The sequence below is a fragment of the Dasypus novemcinctus genome, chromosome 10 (assembly GCF_030445035.2).
Source record: "Dasypus novemcinctus isolate mDasNov1 chromosome 10, mDasNov1.1.hap2, whole genome shotgun sequence".
Taxonomy (NCBI): Eukaryota; Metazoa; Chordata; class Mammalia; order Cingulata; family Dasypodidae; genus Dasypus; species Dasypus novemcinctus.
The window spans coordinates 88589434-88605699 of record NC_080682.1 but is presented as its reverse complement, the minus strand read 5'-3'; the positions used below and the strand labels follow the sequence as shown (position 1 = coordinate 88605699).

Sequence of the window (16266 nt, the reverse complement as noted above, 5' to 3'; positions counted from 1 at the left end):
AAGCTTATCAGATTGGGGCTTTCCTCAGATATAAGCAATTGCTATCCCAGGGTTACACTGAAGGCAATCCTATCTCCTTATAAAAGGCTCATCAATGAATTGTGCAGTTTGGCTTTTCCAGTGAATCGAGCGTGTACATTTAAATTCTAAACCGTAACAAAAGCCTGCTTCCCTTCCATAAAAATGGCCCATATGTAGTTCCTGCCATACAAATTCAAAAGCATCCTCTGTAGGGGTGCCCCAAATGTGGTCAAAATCGCCCAGGGAACAGGCCCGCAGTCATTGAAATCAAAGCACAACACATGCTATATATTCTGCTTCCTCCACTCCAGTGTTTTTCCAAATGAAACAAAACAAAAAAGATGTGGCTCCTGTGGCCCACTAAGTCCTTCCTGGACAGTGGCATAGGAGTCAGGACAAGGCGGAGAGACCAGGAGAGCCTCTTCCAGAGTAGAGGCCAGCCTTTACCACCTGCCCCCAGCACCGCCTTTCCCCGTGAAGAAGCCTGTGTCCTTTCTCCCCTAGGTGTGCTTCCTCTTTGCAGCCGACAGCAGCTGCGCTGGGGGCTCTAGGCCCCAGTACTGCAAGAAGATTGACCCCCAGACTTTCCCCCTGTGCTCTAGAAATTCAGCTTTCCCCTCTCCTAAAGAACTGTGGTCTTTAGGGGTCTGCAACCTGTTTCCCCATGCCTTGACAATGCCTGTGTATATCTCTTCCTATCACAGCCAGGAAGATCGGGAATGCTAGCTGAAATGTTTTCTGATTTGGCAACAGATGTTTTCACGCTATTTTTAAATTTCACGCTTTTTGAGGAGACAGTGTCCTGTGCTTTTCCTTGAATGAATGACTTAATTATCTCAACTCTAGTCATTGCCCATGCATCTTGTTAATTAGAACTCTCAAACTCCAGTCCACAGGCTGGTAGGGGAGTCCTGCAAGCACACCCTGCAGCGACGTAGCTGCCAGCCTAAATCTATGCTTATTCTCACAGTCCCCTGCTTCCCGTGGTCTGTGCAGATCCCTATGTGAAAGTCTCGCTGATGTGTGATGGCAGACGCCTGAAGAAGAGGAAAACGTCCACCAAGAGGAACACACTGAACCCTGTCTATAACGAAGCCATAGTCTTTGACGTCCCTCCCGAGAACATTGACCAAATCCACTTGTCCATAGCGGTCATGGATTACGACCGGTGAGATGCCTGTGGCTCTTTCTTAGTGCAAGTGTCCTGTGCTTGGGGCAGGGAGGGCAGAGCGCAGCCAGGGTCTCAGCTAGGGTCCCATGCTCTGGAAAGGAGTTGAACCAGCAGCATGTCCAAAAGCAGGACAAAAGAAATCACATTTTCTGAACGATGCTGCAGAGTCAGATTATCGAAGTGTGCCTGGTTCACCCATCCTCTTCCTTCTCTTTCTTCATTCTTTCTCCTCCATCTTCCCTGCACCCTCATGGCTTCCCCCCTTCCATCTCTGCACACCCCCTAGAATCTCAGCCTTGAGAACTGTCACCCCATGGGGCTTATCTTCTCTCAGACCTGCCCTGCACTGAAAAGATTCCACTCAAAACAGCAGAAGCTTACTTTAGCCAGACCATCACCATTTTAAAATACATAACTTCAATCTTTTTTTTCTTCTCCCAAAGTTTTTAATAAAGATCATTTCCATCTACTTAAGTCTGAAAGCAAACACAGAAATGTTCTCTTGGAAATGCTAGAATCAGTATGGATGGCAGGGTACATTAAAATGTATAAGATGCTCGACTTTTTAATTAATACAGCACAGAGGAGATATTTATAGCTTGCATTGTAGCTGATTGTGTATTTAAAGGATGGATTTGAGAAACAGTCATTTTAATATGCAAAGGAAGTACCAATGGGGAATTATACATGTTAAACCAGTCATTAGACTGAAATTCAAAGTCTCTTTTTAATTGGAAACCTCCCACGTGGTCTGGGCACAATTATAAAAAAAATCATTCTGACTTCTAATATAATCTTACAAATATTATTTGTAGCTAAAAATTTGCCCATATGCATCTGCAATGTTGTCATAAGGCAGCTTTAGTGCCCTGAACACTCTTTCCAGCAGATGCCTGGGTAGACCAGGACTGTCTACAACACAAGGAGCACGTGGGTTGGCTCAACTGCCCATGGGTGGACAGCCCATGCTGTCCAGGACCTTGTCCTGTCTCCTCTGGGTAGCACACAACACCAGCAGTGTCAGGCCACAGGAGGGGACGTTTCCCACCAACTGTGGAAGGCTGGGCCAGTATTTTTCAAGCTATTGCCAAGTTTCCTGCATTGACATATCTAATGATGGGAGCTGTGCTTCAATTTAATTCTCAGTAAACTCATGACTGTGGCCTGGAAAAAATCCATAACAGAATTCATGGGGCTTCTTCTGCATGCCACTGATTTTAATGAGCATAGAATCAAATATCTTTCACACTACCTCCCTACCCTGGCCTCCCCCTCATTGCCCCACACACAGATAGAAAGGAAAAAAACACTTTTCTTTGCAGGAAGAAAAAATAAACAGAAAGTGTGTGAATTTGAATCCCAAAGTATTAGCATATCATCCAGTTATGCAATGACATTTAACCAAAAAACCACTTATTAATGAAAACAATGGCCCAAGGCAGGGACACACGCAAGGCAAGTTTCAGAAATAGGGGCCCTAAGTGTAAAGGAGCTAAGTATCTTTCTATAATTGGGACATCACGTTGGGTCAAAGAAGCCAAGCTGAGCTTGAAAGGAAGAGGGGAGACCATGAGACCACCAAATGCTCTCTAAAGAGAACAGGAGAAAGAGGGCCCCGCAGCTCCCTCCACTCTGCCCCGTGTGGGCTCAGCACTAAGGCTCCTGATCAGAGCTGCTCCCTTACCACATCCTTGGTTGCCTCCTGCAGGAACTTGAACAGCCATTAGTGAGAGAAACACCTTCACATTACCCAGATTGGGAGGCCTGGAGGTCACCGTAGTTCCAGAATAGAGGTGACCTCATTCGCTTACGTTGGGGGGTTCTTGGAGTAGGGGGTCCTTCAGAGCAAGCTAACCCATGCCCACGTTACGAAAAGTGGAGCATGTAAGGACCAGACTCTGCGCTTCCTCTCTTGCGCCACTGAGTACAATATTGGACCCCAACTCCTATAGGCTGTTAAGCTTGGCTTAAAGTTTTAAGGGAATTCCCAGTTCCTTCATCAGTTTAACTGAATTGCTGTTGCTCTTACATATAAAAATTTTAAGAAAAAACTATTGTGGGCCATTTTCACAGTGTAGGTCACAACGAGATCATCGGCGTGTGTCAAGTAGGCAACGAGGCTGAGAGACTGGGCAGAGACCACTGGAGTGAAATGTTGTCGTATCCTCGGAAACCCATTGCACACTGGCATTCCTTGGTGGAGGTAAGACCCCACCCCTGCAGGCTCTGCTTTGCAGAAAAGTAAACGTTTCACTGTTGAAATCCAGAAGCCACCCAAAATGTGAGTGCCCCAAGATCCACAGTCATAGATGGGCTTCCCTGGCTGCGTTTCCTGGGGCCCTGAGGACTTGCCTTCCATCTGTGGCTGAGTGTGTGCACTGCCAGCCTGGTAGGTTTTGAACATAGAACAGGAGGCCACCCCTCATTGTGACGGTCTTAACAACAACAAAAAGATGAGCCAAGATTCTCCAATTCCATGCTCGGGGTTTGGGGTGACCTTGGGAGGGCATCTCAGGACCTGGGCGAGTGCGGACTTTCAGACATTCACCCAGGCTGACATCGGGCAGGACCCAGGCTGGAAGAGAGGAGGCCTGGATTCAGGACTGGCTCTGGCACGAACCTATCTTTCCAACCAAGTTGTTTATTACCCTGAGTCTCACTTTCCACCCGTGTAAAGTAAAGACAATAGAACCAGCCTCATGGGATTGTTGTGAGAATGAAATAAAGTATATAGCATACCTGAAATGTGGTAGGTCCTAAATAGAGTAAAGTCGTGGGAGTGCCCATTGCTATTTTTTAGTCTCATCGAAAAGAGTGATGATAAAGTCAGAATTTGTTTTCAAACATCATTTTAAAAGGTCTACTGCAGCGCTTCTTTCATAATTCAAGACCTTTGTAATTGCTCCAGTCCACTGTTTAATCTCTGTGGAGAAATGGGACTGAGCCTGCTCCCAGTCCTAAATGGTGTGCCCCCTTTCTAGTACATTGTCCCTGAGCAGGACCTTCCCACTTTGTTCCCAAGCGAGGCTGTACTGGAGTTCAGAGTTGGTCGTTAGTGACTCTTTCTGGGAAGATAGTCCCTGAAGGAGGGTCCTGTAAGCAAAGCCAGCAGTGCACGAATGTCCTGCCCTACCATGCAGCTTCCCCTCTCCCTTGAGATAAAGATGGAAAACAGTTCAGAGAGGCTTACATTCTCCAGCTTGCTCCTGGGAAGAGCCTGTCTCGTGAAGACCCAGAAAAAATGTAATTGAAGTATCTCTCCAGGTACCACTTAGTGACATTTGCACACTTGCTTATTTATTTCCTAATTTTCTCCCTCATCATTTCTGCATTCATTCATTTACTATGGTTAATTAGGGTCAGGTTCAATTACAGATGGTAAAAACCCCAAACCCAAAACAACACAAAAATAACAACAAATGAAATGGAAATTTATTTCTCTCACACATAAAAAAGGTCCAGAGGAAAACATCAGGGTATTAGAGTGGCTCCATGATCAACAGAGAGTTCTAGGCTTCTTCTGTCATTCTGCTTTACTATCTCAGCATGAGTTTCTTCCTTAAAGTCACCTTGTAAAATATGGCTGCTTAACTCCAGCCATCACATATCTTCCAGGCCAGAGAAAGGAGGAAAAGGGCAAGAACCAAATGGGCACACTCTACTCCTTTTTTTTTTTTTTTAATACATTTTTTATTTTTTTAAAAGATACTTAGAATACACAAAATGTTACACACAAAAGTATAAGGGATTCCCATATGCCCCACTCCCCATACCTCCCACCCTTCCCCACATTAACAACTTCTTTCATTAGTGTGGCACATTCATTGCAATTGATGAATGCATTTGGAGCATTACCATTAAGCATAGATTATAGTTTACATTGTATTTTATACTCTCTTCCACTTAATTCTGTAGGTTATGGCAGGATAATGTCCTGTATCCATTGTTGTAATGTCATTCAGGACAATTCCAAGTCCCGAAAATGCCCCCATATTACACCTCTTTTTTCCTTTCCCTGCCTTCAGCACCTCCGGGGGCTACTGTCTCCACATCAAGGATACAATTTCTTTCATTGCAAGAATCACAATAAGTCTATATTAGGATACCAGTAAGTCCACTCTAGTTCATATTTTGTTCCCCAGTCTTGAGGATTCTGGGATGGTGATAACCTCTCCACCTCTAATTGAGAAGAGCCCTCAATCCCATATGCCTGTGGATGGGACTTTCTTGCTTTCAGTTGTAGACTCTCTCAGTTCCTTGGTGTGGTGGTTGTCCATTTTCACCTCCTTGTTAATTGTCCTGGGTGAATCCAATGAACTGAAGAGTAGGTGCTGCAACTCCGCTGAGGCTCAGGGTCCAGCTGGCACATGGATGGCACAAAGATTCAAGTCTCCATACACCTACCAACTCCAGCACCAACTATAGGTTCAAATTAAAGGGACAGAAGAGGCATGCACACCCTCTTTTTTAAGGATTCTTCTTTGTAGTCTCATGCAATGCTGCTACTTACATTTCCCTGGGCAAAAGTTAGTCCCGTGGCCATGTCTAATTACAAGGAGGGCTAGAGAGTATACTCTTTTTGTTAAGTAGCAATGTACCTAACTAAAACCAGAGATCTGCTACCAAGGAACAAGGGAAGAGTGGATACGTAGAGGTAACTGGCCCTTTTCTGCCACTCACATTCTCATTCATTCACTCACTCCCCTTTCTTTCATTCATTTATTTATTTGTTTATTTAAAAGATTTATTTATTCATTTCTACCCCTACCCTCATTGTTTTTTGCTCTCTGTCTGCTTTCTGTGTCCATTCGCTGTGTGCTCTTCCATGTCCACTTGTCTTGTCTTTAGGCAACACCAAGAACTGATCCTGGGACTTTCTGGTGTGGGAGAGAGATGCTCAGTTTCTCACACCACCTCAGCTCCGTAGTCTGCTGTCTTTTTTTTTTTTTTTTAAAGATTTATTTTTATTTATTTAATTCCCCTCCCCTCCCCCAGTTGTCTGTTCTCTGTGTCTTTTTGCTGCGTCTTGTTTCTTTGTCCGCTTTGCTGTGTCTTTTATTGTCTCTCCTCTGTGTCTTTTTTTGGCAACATATTGCTGTACCAGCACTCCTACACGGGCCAGCACTCCTGTGCAAGCCAGCACTCCTGCATGGGCCAGCTTACCTTCACCAGGATGCCTTGGGAATCAAACACTGGACTTCCTATATGGTAGACAGGAGCCCAATTGCTTGAGCCACATCCGCTTCCCTCTTTCATTTATTTCTTATTCATTCACTGATTTACTTTTTTATTCATTTACTAATTCTTTCTATCAAAAATAAATTGCATTCACTAAGTAACATCTTCTGAGGGTCAAACACCATATTACACATGGAAAATATAGATGTGAATAAGAAATCACCCCATCCCTTGAGGAACTTTAAGAGACTGTGAGATAGAAGATGATGTGTAAACAAATCATTAACGGGAAGCTCATGAGCATTATCATACATATGAAGTGCTACAGGAGCACTAAGGAGGAACATGTTTACTGTGCTTAGGGGAGATTATCCATGAAGCATTTCTCTCTCCTGGGAACTAGAACTCCAGGAAGCAGGCAGCTGTTGTTTATGGCGGGAGCATGGGCTCTAGGTGGAGAACTTCCTTCTTCTTCTCCAGTACAGCAGCTCTGGTCCCTGCAAAGCTATCCTGAGAGGCAAGACCAGGGCCAACCCCAGTGTGCCTTCCTCTGCCATCGATAGGTATATTTGATTAAAATAAACATGCAAGGCAGCTGTGAAGAGGGAGAGAGGCCCCAGACCCAGACCGAGGACAAAAGGACAGTCTTCTTTTGTTAAAGATGGTCCAGTAGGGAGGAGGTCAAGGCAAGGTTTATGGACAGATCTTAAGATCCAGCCCTCTGGGTACATTCAAGGCGAGCCTAGGGCCCTCCAATTTGCAGCTCCCTATGGGCATCTTTGCCCATAGGCCATAGAAGCCAAGACTCTTTCTTTCCTGGGCTCAAACTTACTCCCTATGGGAGACACATGGGGCCTGTGAACCATTTGAGTACTAGCTGGGGACCTTGAGCTTACTGAACTGAACCTCTCTTCTTGGGCGCCTGATGGAATTCTCAAAGGAGTCCCTCTGTGGGCTCATTAAATTGTCTGTGCCTGTCACCAGCAGTGGCTGTTAGAGCAGTTAAAATAGGCTTTTTGCACCCTTACAAGTCATGGTTGACTTTAATTCTTATTAGTAGTGGTGTTGAAGCTCTGTGTCACTCAGGAAATAGGAAAAGAGCAAGGACTGGGGGTGCCATGTGAGAGTGAGAAATGAGCCCTGGTTCTGTGGACAGGTAGTTCTTTCTCTGTGACCTTGACAGGGGAATAGCCACAGGTGCATGCCATGCACTGTGCCCTGAGTGGCAGTACATGCATGTTAGATGGAGGAAATTGTGCCACGCAGGCCTTGGGGCCTCCTTCACTGGGAGGAAGAAGTCCTGTCTGATTTTGGCCACCTGGGACATAGCCCTTAAGCCCTGAGCACCAGGCTTTTTGCACATCTGTGTTCGACAGTTAAGCAAGTAAGAAATGTCTATAGGGTTAAACTACTGAAATTTGGGAGATCATTTGTTACAGCAGCTAGAATTTCTTCCACTGTTTCAATGGTCCTTTCTCAACAGGCCTAAGGAAATGAAATGTCCGCATCCCTTATATGCAGAGCAGACCCGGGGAGGCTGCTCCTTCCCAGTTACATTCTGTCTGTTTGAAGTACAAGCCTAGGACTCCATTCTACCCTGAGAGGGAGAGGAAGCAGTTCTCTCCCTTTTAAAAATAAACGTGTAGCTGGAAGAATTGGGGCAGTGGCACCAGATGAGATGAAAAGCAGTATTTTAGAGAGGTCAGAATGCTTTGCTACCAGCCACAAGGGTAGAGGCAGCAGGCAGAGTGGTTAGAAGCTTGCACTTGGGAGCAGGGTGGACCTAGATTCAAATTTTAATGCTGTCTCTTACTAGTTGTTTGTTATCACCTTCTGAACCTCAGCCTCCTCATCTGTAAAGTGCCCATAACAATGCCTATAGCACAAGGGTGCTTATGAGGATTAAATAGTCGAACATTTGTGAAATACAAAACAATGGTGGCACCTAATAAATGCCCTGCTAAGTACTCAGTTTTGATCATTATATGTCCCACATTCTGAGGGATTGCCATGTGTCCTTGTGGCACTGTGGCACACAAGGGATTATCATCCATCATTTTGTCATGGATGATAAAAGAAAAGTTGAGGATCCTCAACCCCTCTCTCCTGTTAGACTGGGGAAAGAGACCATTCAGGACTCGGCTGGAGAGAGATGTCTATATTTAAGTTCTTTTCCTTGGCCTGAGATATGTTGGTGTTACACTCTCTAAGAGCCTTTTACATTTCTATTTAAAAACAAAACACAAATTCCAGTCCTCTCCATAAGTTGGTGTGTATGGGTGATGTGTGTGTACACATAAACATGGTTGCATTAATGAGCTGGGATTAGCATATAAGAGAGACAAGCCCTGCAGAAGCTCTTCACTGCTGGGGACCAAGGGACCAGCTTAGGACTGAGCCCTGAACCCCACGGAGATCTGGCAGCCTGCTTAAGGCTGCATCCAATACACCCTGACCTTGCCAGGGCAGGTGGCAGATGGGGTTTTTGAAGCCAATGAGTTCAAATATCCATCCTCTCTCAGGGATTCTGGATGGCTTCACTGCACACTCAAAGGTCAGCCAGCACTGCTCTCTCTAACAGCATGTAAAGCCGTGTAAACTCTCCAGAGCAGGCTACCTGTGACTGGGGCAAGGGGCATCCTGTCCATGGGGACTGAGCGGGTAACAGAGCTCTCCCAGGGTTCCCTTACCGCCGAACTCCCTGTATCCAAAAGATGCTGTTGGGCCTGACCATATCCCAGCACCTTTCCCCCTCTCGTGGATGTGGAGCTGACCTACTTCATGAGCCTCCAGGAGAATAATAGGAAATAGTTCCAGGTTTATGTTGCTTCCCTGCATGGTGCTGTGTGACTTCCATGTTCACAAGGAGAGAGCTTGGTTGGATGGTGTATTTGTTAGTTAAAGGGGTGCTGATGCAAAATACTAGAAATTAGTTCATTTTTATAAAGGGTATTTATTTGGCCTAGGAGTTTACAGATACTAGGCCGTAAAGCATAAGTTACTTTCCTCACCAAAGTTTATTTGGCTGACAATGTCTGTGAGGGTTTAGGCTTCCTAGGTTTTTATGTTCCTGGGGCTTGCTTTTCTCTGGGTTCAAGATTCCTTCCTTTCTGGGACTGGCTTCTTTGTCCTCTGGATGCTGACTTCCCAGGTCTTCAGCATCAAACTCTAATGTCAGAAATCCCCAACTCTGTTCTTCACCATGCCTTTTATCTGTTAGTCCCCACCCACCAAGGGGTGGGGATGCAACACCCTAATCACAACTCAGTTATGCCCAAGTACAGATCAGATTATAAGCATAATCCAATATTTCTTCTTGGAATTCAACAATTATATCAACCTGTTACACTTCCCCCTCTGAATTCCAAAAAGTCATCACAATATTCAAAAAAGCCTTAAATTGGTTACAATGCAAGTACTAAATCATATCATAATCAATTTAAAGAAATACAGTTTGTCTTGGGGCAAAGCCCAGTCTGCTTTGAAACTTACAAAACAATTTATCTGCTTCCAATACACAAATGGATAGAAAAAGGATAAACATTTTCATTACAATAAGAAGAAATTGGGAGGGAAACATAAATTACAGTTTCCCTACAGTTCAGTAGAGCTGCAGGGCATCCTTTAATCGATTTCAAAGTCTGAGAGTCATTCTTAAGATGACGGTTTCTTCTCCTTAGGGCCTTATGGGAACCCACCCTTTCCACATGCTTGACCAATGGCCATTTTCTTGGTTCTACCCTCATCAAGCATCTGGGTGTTGACCAAACTCCAGACCTCTCCCTCCAAGAGTGTTGGGGTGATTGCCACACCTTACCCAATCTTTTTTTGTTTTTGTTTATTTCTCTCTCCTCCGTGCCCCCCCCCCAGTTGTCTGCTCTCTGTGTCCATTCGCTGTGTGTTCTTCTGTGACTGTTTCTATCCTTATCAGTAGCACCGGGAATCTGTGCTTCTTTTTGTTGCTTCATCTTGTTATGTCAGTTCTCCATGTGTGCAGCACCATTCTTGGGCAGGCTGCACTTTTTTTCTGCTGGGCGGCTCTCCTTACGGGGAGCACTCCTTGTGCGTGGGGCTCCCCTATGTGGGGGACACCCCTACGTGGCACAGCACTCCTTGCACACATCAGCACTGCGCATGGGCCAGCTCCACATGGGTTAAGGAGGCCCGGGGTTTGAACTGTGAACCTCCCATGTGGTAGGTATCTTACCCAATCTTTGGGTTAGAGTCTTAACCCCCCCAGGACAGTGTTGTGAAGACAACATTCCCCCTAACCTTTGGCATAGAGGCTCAGCCCTCTCAGAACAACAATTTGACCACCTGGCATTCCCTCTCAGACCTGTGGGGTGCAGACCTTAACTGCCCTAATCTTTGGGGAATGTGCTCTACTCTCTTTGCACCCTGGGGTGGCAGAACTCTGCCAGAACATTGGACAGGAATATCCACCCTCTTCGATTGGTGTGGGAAACTCACCCTCTCTGTACACATGGGTGGGGTTCCTCTCTTGGCCCAAGGTGAAGTCTTAATTCCAGATCTCAGCTTCCATGGTTTTCCTCTTAAAGCTCTTTCTTCTTCAATCTCTCCTTTCCATGTCCCTTTTATTCCAGGCTGACAGTGGTTCTGTTCATACAGCTCTCTGAAAAAGTCTGTTGTTTTAGCATGCAGGAAGCAGGGGTCCAAGACATCAGACAGTAAGACGTTCCACAAGTCTTTCCAACATAACTGCATCTTCAATCCTGATTTACAAGTTCCAAGTTTAGTCAAATCCTCCAATGGGACACTTTCATCTGGGAGCTTAATTTCTAGAGGCTTAGAGTTTCCAGAATCAGTTTCTGTTTTCTTTGTGCCCAACAATTCAGTTCTTAGCTTATCTCGCTTGTCTAGCATTTTGCTATAAGCTGCAAGCAGAAGCCAAGCCACATTTTCTGGGTTTACTTTAGAAAGTTTTTCAGCTAAATGCCCAGGCTTGCCATTTTCAAATTTTGCCTTCCGTACAACACCAGGAGTTAATCTTGCAAAGTTCTCTGCAACTTTTATAACACAGATCGTCTTTCCTCCAGTTTCCAATAATAGTTTCATCATTTACGTTTAAGACATCATAAAAAGTCACTTTAGCATCCATATTGCTATCAACAGTCTCTTCAAAACTTTCTAGGCCTTTTTCATCAAGCATCTCACAATTCCTCCAAAAAAATACCACTTACCAATTTATAAAGCCATTCCAGCATTTCAGTAATTGCAAAAGCACTACCCTACTTCTGGTACCAAATTCTGTATTTGTTAGTTAAAGGAGTGCTGATGCAAAATACCAGAAATTGGTTGGTTTTTTTAAAGCCTATTTATTTGGGGTAGGAGTTTACAGACACCAGGCCATAAAGCATAAGTTACTTTCCTCACCAAAGTCTATTTGGAGCAAGATGGCTGACGACATCTGTGAGGGTTTGGGCTTCCTAGGTTTTTATGTTCCTGGGGCTTGCTTTTCTCTGGGTTCAAGGTTCCTTCCTTCCTGGGACTGTCTTCTTTGTCCTCTGGGTGCTGACTTCCCAGGTCTTCAGCATCAAACTCTAATGACAGAAATCCCCAACTCTGTTCTTCACCATGCTTTTTATCTGTGAGTCCCCACCCACCAAAGGGTAGGGACACAATGCCCTAATCATAACTCAGTCATGCCCAGGTACAGATTAGATTACAAGCATAATCCAATATTTCTTTTTAGAATTCATCAGTTATATCAAACTGCTACAGATGGGAAGACCAGATGCGGGCACCATTTGGTTAAATCAAAAATGTATGTTCTGCCATGGCCCACTGGGTGGACTGGGGGAGAGTGTAAACTATAATGTAAACCATTATCCATGTGGTGCAGCAGTGCTCCAAAATGTATTCACCAAATGCGATGAATGTCCCATGATGATGAAAGAGGTTGTTGATGTGGGAGGAGTGGGGTGAGGGGGGGTGTGGGTATATGGGGACCTCATATATTTTTTTAATGTAACATTTAAAAAAAAATAAAGGGAGAGAAAAAAATTTTTAATTTTCTAAAAGAGAATGGAAGAAAGATAGCCTGATCAGAATAGACAATAAACATCAGCAACGTTATCCTGATTGACAAAGGAACAAGATTGTAAACCCCAAAGTCCTCTTCAAAAGGTGCTCAGTTGTGGACAAGTCTCAGTGAGTAGGAGTCAGCTTCTTCTCTCAAACTCAGCCTTTCATACTTGTATGTATATAAGGCTGAAGTTCTGCACCTGGCTAGTTTGGTTGTCTGCTGGGACCACCTCATTGAGTCTGCTGCCTCTCTTTAATGCAGGATTATACAATTCCCAACATAACTAGTTGTCTGGATAACACAACTACTTTCAGGAAGATTTTTGAAGTGAGGTATGATAAGTATGCCCTGGCAAGAACAGAGTCCTCATTTATTACCCTCAGCTGGATATAAATATAAAGCTATGGAGTTAAAAAAAGACATCAGTTACCCAGACATGGCTGGCAGTTATGCTAACAAGCCCTTTAAGCCAGCTCTTGACATTATCCATCAAGTGCCCAGCAGAGCCTGCCTGGAGTCTCTGAACTCCACAATCCCCAGGAGAAGACAACTGACTGCCCAGGTTGGGTTGCCTGTGTGTCCAGTGCCCACTCCAGCAGGAGTTTGGGAGTACACTCCCTGAGAAATTTTCTAAAACTGGGGACATTGACTAAAACTAACACAGCTGCTATCCAGAATATTTTGAAGTGAGAAAGCCAGAGGCTTCAACATTCTGGGCAACTTGTTATTTATTTATTCAGATTTAGGACATAGGACCCATTCTCTGAGAAACAGTGGGGACTGGAAAAGCCACACAGGAGGTTGGGTTCCCATCCAGTGGGTTTGGATATGGTGCACAACTTGGGTCCTGGAGACAAATGGACCACCAAGGAAGGCATCAAGATGGAAACAAGGCTTGGACTGAGGCACAGGCTGGAAAGTCCCTTGAGGGTGCTGCCACTCATCAAGCAGTGAGAGACTGGAGGTGCCCACAGGCCCCCCAGATAGCAGGTCTTTGGAAACAATGTGAATTCAGTTCCCAGGCAGTGGTGAGCTGAGGCTGGTGAACACATACTTTTCCCTCTGAAGGAGTAGCTCAAAAACTGGGCACATACGCTGAGCATGAGCCTAATGTGTGTGGGTGGGGATGCTGATGGAGGAGATGAGTAGTTGATACCTGGAGGGCCACCTGCTGTTGCTGCACCCTCTTCCCCTATGTTTTAACAGGCTCCCCACATATATGGTCCAACATAATGACTCAGTATCTCAGAAAACAAAGTATTTTTTTCTGACTGGGAATGTAGGGACCATGAAACATTAAAGTGCATTAAAATGGTACATACCAACTTCAGAGATATTTCCGTTTCAGTTCCAGACCTCCATAATTAGGCAAATACCGCAATAAAGCAAGATGCATAAATTTTTTGGTTTCCCATTGCATGTGAAAGTTATGTTTACACTATCCTATAGTCTATTAAGTGTACAATAGCATTATGTCTTTTAAAAGAGTGTACATGCCTTAACGTAAAATGCTTTATTACTAAAAAATGCTAATCATAATCTGAGTGAATCATAATCTTTTTGCTGGTAGAGGGTCTTGCCTTGATGCTGATCAGAGTGGTGGTTGCTAAAGGTTGGGTTAGCTGTGACAATTTCTTAAAATAAGGCAACAGTGAAGTTTCCCACATCGATGGACTTCATTTCACAAAAGATTTCTCTGTAACATGCAATGCTGTTTGATGGTATTTTACCCACAATAGAATTTCTTTCAAAATTGAAGTCACCCCCTCAAATCCTGCTGCTGCTTTACCAACTAAGTTTATGGAATATTCTAAATCCATTGTCATTTCAACAATGTTCACAGAATCTTGATCAGAAGTAGATTCTATCTCAAAAAAATAACACCACTTTCTTTGCTCATCCGTACGAAGCAACTCTTCATCTGTTAAAGTTTTTTCACGAATTGGCAGCAATTCAGTTACTTCCTTCACTGGAAGTCTTAAACCCCTCAAGGTCCTATCTGATGGTTGGATTCAATTTCTTCCAAATTCCTGTTAATATTGATATTTTGACCTCCTCCCATGAATCATAAGTGTTCATAGTCTAGAACAGTGATTACAAATACTTACTCTCCAGAAGGTTTTCAGTTAAAGAGCCATCAGAGGAATCACTGTCAATGACAACTAAAGCTTTACAAAATGTATTTCTTAAATATTAAGACTTGAAAGTCAAAATGACTCCTTGATCCATGTGCTGCATTTCATTAGCAAGCTTGAAAACAGCATTCAACTCATGGTACATCTCCATCTTTTTTTTTAAAGATTCATGGATCACACAAAATGTTACATTAAAAAATATAAGAGGTTCCCATATACCTCACTCCCCATACCCCCCACTCCTCCCACATCAACAATTTATTTCATTAGTGTGGTATATTCATTGCAGTTGATCAGTACATTTTGGAGCATTGCTATACAGCATGGATTATAGCTTATGTTGTAGTTTACACTCTCTCCCAGTCCATTCAGTAGGTTATGGCAGGATATATAATGTCCTGCATCTGTCCCTGCAATATCATTGAGGACAACTCCAAGTCCCAAAAATGCCCTAATATCACACCTCTTTTACCCTCTCCCTGCTTTCAGCCACTCCCATGGCCACTGTCTCCACATGAATGATATAATTTCTTCCATTGCTAGAGTCACAATATTTCTATAGTAGAATACCAGTAAGTCTACTCTAATCCATATTTTATTCCTCCATCCTGAAGACACTGGGATGGCGATGTCCACTACACCTCTAAATCGAGAGGGGGCTTAGATTCCACATGGCTGATGGATGCAGTTCTCCTGCTTGAAGCTGTAGACTCTCTTGCTTCCCATTCCCTGTTATGGTGGTTTACCATCCTTACTTCACTGTTAGCTGACCTGGGTAAGTCCAACAAACCGGAGAGTAGGTGTTGCATCTCTGCTGAGGCTCAGAGCTCAGTTGGCATATAAATAGTCCAAAGATTCAAGTCTCCTGAGCATACACCCACCCCAGCACCAACCGCAGGTTCAGTAAAAGTAACAGAAGAGGCATGTGTAGAGAAGTCACATCTGAGTCCAACTCCATCACACTCAGGAGCACAAATTCCAAAGTAGGACCCACTGGCAAGGCACTGAACTCCAGAGCCATCTGTCATGACCATAGGGCCTGGGTGTCTCTGTAGCCCTCAGGAGAACCACTGCCTGGTGTTTTATCTACTTTGTCTCTGAGACCCTGCTGAGATGTGCATAAGCATGACCCTTCTGATGACCTTCCGACTCATTTGAAGTCTCTTAGCCATATAAATCATTTGTCTTTATCCTTTCCCCCTCATCTCCATCTTTAGAGCTCTTGGGTGACCAGGTACTTTATCAATGAACAGTAATATGTTGAAAAGAATCTTTTTTCTGAGCAATAGATCTGTAGGCTTAAAATATTTAGTAAGCCATGTTATAAATAGGCATGTTATCATCCAGGCTTTGTTGTTCCATTTATAAAGCGCAGAGTAGATTTAGCATAATTCTTAAGGGCTCTAGGATTTCCAGAATGGTAAATGACCATTGGCTTCAACTTCAAGTCACCAGCTGCATTACCCTCTATTAAGAGAGTCAGCCTGTCCTTTGAAGCTTTAAAGCTAGGCATTGACTTCTCTTTAGGTATGAAAATCCTAAATGGCATCTTCTTCCAGTAGAAGGCTGTTTCATCTGCATTGAGAATCTGTTGTTTGGCGTAGCCACCTTCATCAATTATCTTAGCCTGATCATCTGGGTAGCTTGCTGCAGCATCTACATTAGTACTTCCTGCTTCACCTTGCAGTTTGATGTTATGAAGGTGGCTTCTTTCC

General features: G+C 44.1%; 1 protein-coding gene across 2 annotated transcripts in view; it reads left to right on the top strand.

The window, feature by feature from the left end:
- The window catches only part of SYT9 (synaptotagmin 9), a 196673-nt gene that overhangs the window by 136774 nt on the left and 43633 nt on the right, over window positions 1-16266 (top strand). Inside the window, exons 5-6 of one of the 2 annotated variants that reach the window (XR_011649946.1) lie at window positions 1018-1189; window positions 3271-3395. Coding sequence is in view for 1 of the 2 variants with exons in the window: in XM_058305802.2 (XP_058161785.1) it covers window positions 1018-1189; window positions 3266-3395 (302 nt within the window). In the remaining variant the exon portion in view is untranslated. Of the gene's footprint in view, window positions 1-1017; window positions 1190-3265; window positions 3396-16266 lie in introns of both variants that reach the window. The other variant, XM_058305802.2, reaches the window with a different exon arrangement.